This window comes from Muscardinus avellanarius, assembly GCF_963383645.1.
Source record: "Muscardinus avellanarius genome assembly, chromosome: 7".
In the NCBI taxonomy this organism is placed as follows: Eukaryota; Metazoa; Chordata; class Mammalia; order Rodentia; family Gliridae; genus Muscardinus; species Muscardinus avellanarius.
The window spans coordinates 29,661,303-29,671,015 of NC_137793.1; the positions used below are offsets into that span (position 1 = coordinate 29,661,303).

The window sequence follows — 9,713 nt, forward strand, 5'->3', positions numbered from 1 at the left end:
AGTGTAGCTCTGGGGTAAAATGCCCCTAGGCTCCAATCCCAGACCCACAAAAAACAAAACAAAACAGGATGTTTGGTATTAGTATTGTACATAGATCCTGCTTCCCTTAACCCCAGTGAGTGCACAGCTCACCAGCCACCTACAGAGAACAGTAAAGCTTCTTGCATCACAACATCCCCCATCACAGCTGAGGAAAAAGGTGCTTCCAACAGCATGGTACTGGCAAAAAAAAAACAGATACATAGACCAATGGAGCAGAATAGAAGATTCAGAAACAAGTCCACACACTTTCAGCCAATTGATTTTTGACAAAGGGGCCAAAAACATACACTGGATAAAAGATAGCCTGTTCAACAAATGGTGTTGGCAAAACTGGTTAACCATATGCAGAAAATTGGATATTAATCCCACTTTCTCACCCTGTACAAAAGTCAATTCAAGGTAGATCAAAAACTTGGAAACCAGAGACCTTGAATCTCCTTGAATAGGGCATAGGTCCAACACTGCAACACATAGGCACAGATAAACACTTTCTTAACAAGAACCCAAAGGCACAACAAATTAAAAGGGGAATCAACATGTGGGATTGCATGAAACCGAAGAGCTTCTGTTCAGCAAAGGAAACTAACAAGAACCTCAGTCGAGAGCCAACAGAATGGGAGAAGATTTTTGCCACCTACCCCTCCGATAGAGGACTAATATCTAGAATATACAGAGAACTCAAGAAACTCAACACTAAGAAAACAAATCACCCAATAACAAAATGGGCAAATGAACTAAATAGACACTTCACAAAAGGAGAAATTCAAATGGCCAATAAATGCATGAAAAAAATGCTCAACATCACTGGCAATCAGAGAGATGCAAATCAAAACTACCCTGAGATTTCATCTAACTCCAACTAGAATGGCCATCATTCAAAACACAAACAACAACAGATGCTGGCAAGGATGTGGAGGAGTGGGAACTCTAAGACATTGTTGGTGGGACTGCAAATTAGTGCAACCACTTTGGAAAACAGTATGGAGAATCCTCAGAAGAATGGGAACAAATCTACCATTTGATCCAGCAATACCACTGTTGGGTATCTACCCAAAAGAAAAGAAACCAAACTACCAAACTAATGCATGTGTATCTATATTCATAGCTGCACAATTCACCATAGCCAAACTATGGAACCAGCCAAGATGTCCATCAACAGATGAATGGATTACAAAACTGTGGGATATGTACACAGTGGAATTTTACTCAGCCATCAAAAAAAATTCAATTACATCATTTTCAGGGAAATGGATGGAACTGGAGGACATTATGCTAAGTGAGATTAGTCAGTCACAAAAAATAAGAAATCAGATGCTTTCCCTAATATGTGAGAGCTAGGGAGAAATGGGTCATAGGAGGAACTCTAGATGAAAAAAGAAATCCTATAGAGGAGCAAACAAGACAACCTAAAGGAGGAGAAAGGAGGGGGGAAGAGGAAAATCTCTAAAACACATAATGTACTTAAACATATCGAAGTCAACCACTAAGCCAAGCAAGGGAAGGAGGGATGGGGAAGGAATGGGGTGGGAATTGAGTAGGGGTTAAATCAGTGATGTGTACAGGTATGTCCACACAAGTTTTTTACCCCAATATGATGTATGAATATAATCACCAATAAACATTTTTTTAAAAAAAGAAAAAGGTGCTTCCATCTCACAAAAGAGTCATAATCAGACCAGTTTCGCTTCCTGCAGATTGGAGCCTCATACAAAAAGGTTGCAGAGGAAATCCCTTTGTAGATGACTGGCTGCAGAGTGGAGCTTCCCAACTTCCTCCTTGCACACAGAGGGTAGATTTTTGCTACCTTCAGTGCCTAGGGCAGAGAACTTGCTTGCACAGTGACATTCTGGTTTCTTTTAAAAACCCTCAAAATACATTCAGACCTTATATCTGTTCTGCTCTCACAGCGGCCCTCTGATGTAAGAAAAGAATTTGTGTTTCTCAGTGTGTCTCTTGGATCAATTTATGCTATTTGAGATGCTTGTGAAATATGCAGGCTCATTGACCCTGTCCCAGACCTGTGGAACCAGAATCTCCTAGGTAGGACCTAGAAATGTGCATTTTAATGTCATTCCCACGTCATTCAGATGAACAATAAGGTTGGAAGATCATTAAATGACCTATTTATGGTTAGTTACTAAGTGGTTATCTAAACCAAGATAAAATTAGGGATAACTTGACTTCAAATGGGCACCTAATTAGTAACTTCTAATAGCTGCTGATCCAGTAAACTTCTGTCTGAAAAGACAAACTCTTTTCCTGAAAGAAGAATTCTTGAGCCGGGCATGGTGGCACACGCTTGGAATCCCAGCATTCAGGAGGCAGAGACCGGAGGATCGCAATTTGAGGACAGCCTCAGCTACTTATCGAGGCCCTTCGCAACTCAGTGAGATCCTGTTTCAAAATAAAAGAATAAAAACAAAGTAGAGCTGGGGGTGTAGCTTGGAGGTAGATCCTATCAAGGCCACTACTTCCCCGTATATCCAGAAGTGGGAAAGTTGAGAGGCCAAAAAGGCTCTATTTTGTATCGACTAGGCTATTATCTGTGGGGTGAAGTCATAATCATTTTATGCATTTATGTTTTATAAATATCGAGGAAAGACTACTTGTTCTGTAGAACAAGAAAGTCACACTCTTTATATTGCTTTGAAACAACCCAATGGGATTTTTGTTTTATTTTCAGTGTCAGCAAAGTCAGAATTACTGAAGGGAAACAGAGAAATCATTTTTACTGTCCTCAGATTTCTCCAGCATCTTAAAACATCCTAGTGCAAAACCTAAAACATCCTTGCCAATACTACCTGTAGAGGACTTTTCTCTGCTAGAAAGTCATTCACAGTCACCAGTTTTTGCTGTAAGGTGCATGAAATGGACTTCACATCAACAGCCAAATTGATGTTTTTCTCTTATTAGAAATCGTAATTGATAGAAAGCCACACCTTTTTTTGTACATGAGTGATCTTTTCAGAGGGAGGGGAAGAAACAAAAGTGAATCCCCATGTGACAAAACAGAATAAATATCACAGTTATTTTTGGTGAATAAAATGAAATGACTTATATTGACAGACATCAAAGAACCACAGAATTAATAACAAACAAACCTTAGAAGTGTCATATCCCAAATAAAATGGTTATATGTTGTAGCTGAAAGAAAATTCCAGAAACTCCACCAGATAATGCTGACTTTTTCCAATGTATAGAATCAGATATCAAATCTCAAGAATTGTTTAATGTCCAATGTGGGCAATTTCAAACACACAAATTGCTCCTAATAATGAAATAGTGTAAAACTCAAGTAAATAAAACCATATGTTACATGAAACATGCATACTACGTAGACCAAATTCAAGAATAGCACAGCATCAGAAACTCTGAAGGTGTATCTTCCAAGAACTGTGTGAACCATGCTTAGATGCATCCCAAATATGAGAAAGAGTGAAAGTTTCAGGCCATCAAGTTGTTCATTGACTGTATGTCGACATGGTCTGTGACCCACCCAGTTCAGTGGTTCTAGACATCACCTTTATGCTGAGGCCTCCCCAACTTCTGTGTCCATCTTGGAGTGCATCTTTGAGAAACTCCATATATTATTTCTTTCATGAAATTTATACCTCGGCATTTTATGGTCACTTCATACTTGATATGTTCAAAATGAAGCTCATGGGCTAAAGATGTGGCTCAGTTGTTTACCTAGCATTCAAGAGGCCCTGAGTTCTATCTCCAGCCTCAAAACAAAGACAAGCCAAGTCAAGCAAAGCAAAACAAAACAGCTGGGCATGGTGGTGTATGCCTATAATCCCAGTACTTGGGAGGCTGAGACAGGAAGATTGCAGATTGGCAGCCAGCCTCAGCAGCTGAGCAAGAGAGCCAGCAACCTATGGAGACCCTGTTTTGAAATAAGGAATAGGGCTGGAGGTGTGGCTAAGAGGTAGATTTTCCCTGGGTTCAATCCCTAATATTAAAACCCAAACAAACGAAAAACCCCAAATCTCCAAAAAGCAATAACACACACACACACACACACACACACACACACACACACACACACACATCAAAAGGAAGCTAATGAGTTTTCTCCCCAGAAATGTTTCTTTCCCAGGAGTCCCAGTGTCAATAGCTGGTACCCACCTGCTACCCAGCGGTTTAAACCCAGAACCTAGAAGCCACCTTGGCTCTTTCCTTCCTTCTTTTTCTCCTTCCTCCCTCCCTCCCTCCCTCCCTTCCTTTCTTCCCTCCTCCCCTGATATCCAGTCCATTGCCTCCACATTTATCTGAAGCCTGTTCTCATCTCTTCTGCTCTTTCTTCACTAATAAAGCTACATTGTCTTAGACTAAGCACATATTTTCACAGGATACATTTATCTTTGAACTCCTTCAGTAGGAAGAGGGTCCACTGTTCTCAAAATAAAATCCAAGTGCTGTCTGGAAACCTGCAAGCCCCTCTCTGATGGCGCTCTTCTTACCCTCTCTTCCTTTCATTCCTCTTCAGCCTCGCCAGGCTCTTCTAGGGCTGTCTTGGTGCTGGGCCTGCACATATGCTCATTTATTACTCCCTCCCATGCCCAAGGCGTCGTTCTTTCAATGCTGGTACATTTCCATCTTTAACCACATGGCTCAGGGGCCCCCTCCTCAGAGAGTCCTTTTCTGTGCTCCATACTGAAGTGAATTATTGAACATTTTCTGTGTGTTATGTTGTTTAAAATAGATCTTCAGATAGGTTTTATTATACCAATTTTACATATCAGAAAATGGAATCATGAAAAATTTGAGGCAACTTGTTATACGACAATAAATAGAGAAGCTAGAATTGATGCAAGTATTTTTCCTGGCTCACCTGTGCTCTTGGCCTTTCCTGGGTAAATGCAAAGAGCTAGCTATTAGGTGTTTTCAACACTGTTATTATAAGTACTGAAAAGTGTTTTAGTAAGTAAATTAGGGCATATATACTTCTCATAATATGAAAGATATTCACTATATACTGCTAAGTAAAAAACATCAATTTATAAAGCAGTATTTTGATTATGACTTCTTTTTGGTTAAAAACAAAAACAAAAACAAAACCAAAGAAATTACTGACTTTGTTTGATTTAAGTTGACCAGTCCACTGATCAGTATCTGGCACCCTATACTTGTTGGTTGACTGAATCAAACTGATAAATATATATGTATAATCAAAAGGTTAGAAAATATACCACAGACTTTTAGCAGAATTGATCTGTGGTTTGTGAGGTTATAAATAAAATTTATTTTCTGAAACATGTTTTAGTTAACATTTAAATATTCCTACACTGCAAATATATTGTTTCAGCAATCAGAAAAGGGAAAAATGAGTGGTACACTACAACAATTATTCAAGGTACATCTTAACCGCCTTTTCCTTCATTAAGTCTAACTTTGTTCTACCTCCCCAGTGTGTGGGGTTTCTACCTCCTTTGAATTCAAAGCACTTTATTTATTTATTTATTTATTTACTTACTTACTTACTTATTATTTATGATACTGGGGACTGAACCCAGGGGCATTATACCTTTGAACCACATCCATAATCCTATTTTATTTTTTATTTTGAAACATGGCCCCACTAAGTTGCTGAGACTGGCTTTGACCTGTGATCCTCCTGTCTCAGTCTCCCAAGTACTGGGACTACACGGGTGTACCACCACACCTGGCCTTTCAAAGCAGTTTGTCTTTGCTTTACCTTGCTGCATTATATTTACTGACGTATATGATATTCTCCCACAGCACACTTTATCTCCTCTTCAGCGGTACATTTATTTTTCTCTTTTTCATTTTTTGTGGTGCTAGAAATTGAACCCAGGGCCTTCCACATGCCAGGCAAATGCTCTACCACTTAGCCACACCCCAGTCCTCACTGGATACATTTCTTAAGTGCTTGGACTATGTTTTATCTATTTTAACAGCACTCGCTTTCTGGAATGGCACCCTGGATATGGTAAGTACTCACTGAATACTTATTGCTTAACTCATAGCATTGAATAATTTGGAATGTGAAGAAAATCGCGCCTACTACCTAATGTACATTTCATTAAATTAATAATAACAGTGTCACGCTGAGCCATATTGGAACCTGATTCAAAAGGAAAAGTCAGTAATACTTATTCTGTCTTTAGTATTTCGATGTCTTGTTCATCACAGATTCTTCACATTAATTTTTATTTAAAATATTAAAGTATAAATATTTTTGTCATTTCATCTTCTTAGCCTTGCTTCTATAATATAAGTGATACAAATTGAGTATTTTATAAAAATTTACCTATCTACACACACACACACACACACACACACACACACACACACACGGTCTCACTAAGTTGCAGAGGGCCTCACTAAGTAGCTGAGGCTGTCTGCGAACCACGATCCTCTGGTCTTAGTCTCCTGAATGCTGGGATTACAAGCGTGCACCATAATGCCCAGCTTAGAATGTATTTTCTTATAATTTTATTGGTGCATTGTAGTTATAGATCCAAGTGAGATTCAAAGTGATACATTCATACAGGCACACATTGCTTACTTTATTTTCCTCCTCATCCCACCTGTTTGTCCCTTCTCCCTCCCTAAACCTGTTAGTGAGGTTGGTAGTGATACGTTCATGTACAGACATAACTTTATCTGAACTGTTTTCTTTCTCAAGCCTCACTCCCTCCCCCAGTCTCTCTTCCCCAATAAGGCTTCATTTGAAAATGCATCTGAAAAACAGAAGATATGCCAGGAATAGTGGTCTGCACCTGTAATCCCAGTACTCAGAAGACTGAGGCAGGAGGATCTGAAGTTCAAGGTCAGCCTGGGCAACTTTAGTGAGACACTGTCTTAAACTAAAAATTTTAAAAGGCTGGGAGTGTAGCTCAGAAGTAGATTGCCCCTAGTATCTCAGATAAATAAACAAGCAACAACAGGAAAACCCCATAAAACTAGAAGATGCTATATAGAAGTATAACTTTATAGATTTATTAATTTATTTCAGTGTGTTTCTCCCTGCTCTTAAAACATAGATTATTTGGCTTTAGACTGGCCACCATTAGACTGGATCTATAAATAAAGGATAGCAAAATTACAAATAAACTACCTTTTTAATATATTTTACCCAAATTGTTCTTTATTCAGTATTAAAATGCTATAGAATGGCCCAGAGTCCACATGGATTTATGCATATTAGGTTCCCTATTAAAGTTCAACTCTTCACTCTCCCTTATTAAAATGAGCATACACCGGGGTTAGATCACATCTATCCCTACCATCAGTGCAGTCAAATTTATTTCAGGCAAGCCTTACTGCATCTTGCTAGAGCAGCTAAGTCTTGATTTAAAATACCCCAAAGTATGATTCTAGTTTTTCCCAATTTTTAATCACTCAGCTGTTTTGAAACACAGACATCCTTAGAGAGAGTCATAGAGGTCCCCAAGCCCAGGCTTATGAGGGAATAAAATGAAGAGAATTAAAAACAAGTGTTTTCCAGGGGAGACTGACTAATGCATTATTCCAGGTAAAGGACTCTGAAGTGAGAAAATCTGTGAACCCGAAAGGCAATTATATATTGGTATCGGGGCTCAGTGTTCCCACAGTTCAAACGACTGGACTTGAAGTCTACAATCTTCCTGTGTAATCAACTCAACACAGAGGGGAAGAGAGATTAATGGCTGACAGTCATGGGACATTTGGAGTCAGAATTCTATAGTTTTGACAGGCCATCCTGAAGCAAGGTTTGCCTAGTTTAGTCTCAGTCTCTGCAAACCTATTTATTTCCCTGAAAATCCATTTCAGTGCTGCCTCTTTGGTGGGGATATAATAAACCTCACCAGCAAAAGAAAAGAGGAGAAAGAAATGACCAAATCCATTTTTAGCTCAGAATACTCTTCTGGGATATGTAGAGACCTGAATTGAAAAAGCACAGATGAAAGCTTTCAAATCTGAATCCAGCGCAAACCTCTCCCCCACTAGCAAGGAAGGCAAAGGGTCAGGGTTGCTGTCTCCTACCTTCTGTGGTTCCAATCTCGATAGTGCCTTTCACTTGGCTGAAGCACCATAACGTGTCCTGGGTGAGCATCCCGATTCCTGAAAGCAACAGGAGGAGACACTTCAGGTTAGGTAAGAGCACCCAGTTGTTCTTAATAGGGCCAACAAGAAAAGAAACACATGGCGTAACCTATGTATTTCTGAAAGGAGACTTGCACACCAGGTATCATCTTCTCCAGAAGGGATCCTAACACGTCCCGGGAGAGCCGTCGATCTGCAAGTACCAGGTCCTGCTGTGAATCGCTGTTCTGTCTCTTCACTCTGCCCCTGCCAGGGCTAGTTTGAACTGGAGCAATTGGAGTTCGTCCCTTCTCGGGCCCTGGCAGCATCCTTCAGCAGTTACGAAGGGCCTGCAGTCTCACCCTGTGTGACTGGCCCTTTTCACAGGAATACTAATGCTTTCGATTGTTTTCCTTCCCTGGTAGTGGGGAAGCGAAAGAAGCACTTCATTAGAGGGGGAGAGGAAAAGAAAGGCAACTTTTTTTTTTTTTTAACCGAGTTATGCAACTTGCATGATTGAATGGCCAGTAAGGGGTCAGACACCCAGAGAACTTCCCTCTCTCTTGTTCACTTTTTGACCACTTGCCAAAGTGAGAGTTGATTGGAAAGCAAGGGAAAGAGAAAAAAAAAAAAAAAGGCTGCGGGTGGGGGCAGGGCTGGGTGTGGGGTGCTGACACAGGGCTGGGGAATTAGTTTTTGACAGATGTAGCCTGTTTTGTTCTATGAGGATTTCTATTTCAGAGCTGAATCGAACATTTGGTGAGGCAAAACTTTGACTTATCATAATTTATGGTTTTTAGAAATATGTATAGCTAATACTAATACATATATTCATGCAAATCCTAATGCGTTTACTAATACACATATTCAAGCCCAAAGGGTTCTTTCCAGAACACTTCTGGAAAACAGTAGTGCTAATTCCCTTCTCAGAAATATAAACATTTCCTTCATTTATACTAAGTTTTAAAGTTAAGGGGAAGCCAGGTTCTATGGTGCAAGCCTATAATCCTAGTAGTTAGGAGGCTGAGATAGGAGGATTTCAGATTTGAGGTTGGTCTCCACAACTTACTAAGACCTTCAGCAATTTAGCAAGGGTCTGTTTAAAAATAAAAAATAAAATAGGGTAGGACATGTAGCTTGGAGGCAGAATTTTCCTTGTGTTTAAACCCCAGTTCCACATGCAAAAAAAAAAAAAATTAGGGGAAATATTGCTCAGTCAAATTTTGGGAGAGGGTATAAATTTAAGAGTAATTAAATTAAGCAGAAAGAAGTCATCCATGAAATACCCAAACCAAATGGACCCTGTCAAAACACATAGAAAACTGAGTAGTCATTCTCTTTGTCTGAAATACATTTTTATTGAATTCTCTTGTATGGAAACTTTTATTTGCTCAGCCATATAAGAGGAGAATTACTTGCACGTGCTTTTCTCACCCTTACAGTGAGTTTTATTTAATGAAAGAGTGTAGGGTTGTTCATAAGAGCAAATAATTTGCTGTAGGAGAGGTTTTATAATTTGACTCTGAGTTGGTACAAAATTCTAAACATGATGAGGCTTTGTTTCCTCATCTTTCAAGTTGTAATAACAAGAGAACCTGTCTCAGTCAACATTCTCACAGCTATAACACAAAACAACTTAC

The 9,713-nt window shown here is 39.4% G+C and overlaps 1 protein-coding gene across 1 annotated transcript in view; it reads right to left on the reverse strand.

Annotated features, from left to right (window-relative positions):
- PPP2R2B (protein phosphatase 2 regulatory subunit Bbeta) overlaps positions 1-8,084 on the reverse strand; it is a gene marked incomplete at both ends in the record, with an annotated part of 520,202 nt that extends 512,118 nt beyond the window's left edge. Inside the window, one exon of the mRNA XM_080698198.1 lies at positions 8,035-8,084. Within this exon, the coding sequence (XP_080554324.1) occupies positions 8,035-8,084 (50 nt within the window). The remainder of the gene's footprint in view (positions 1-8,034) is intronic.
- Between the last annotated feature and the right edge of the window lie 1,629 nt (positions 8,085-9,713).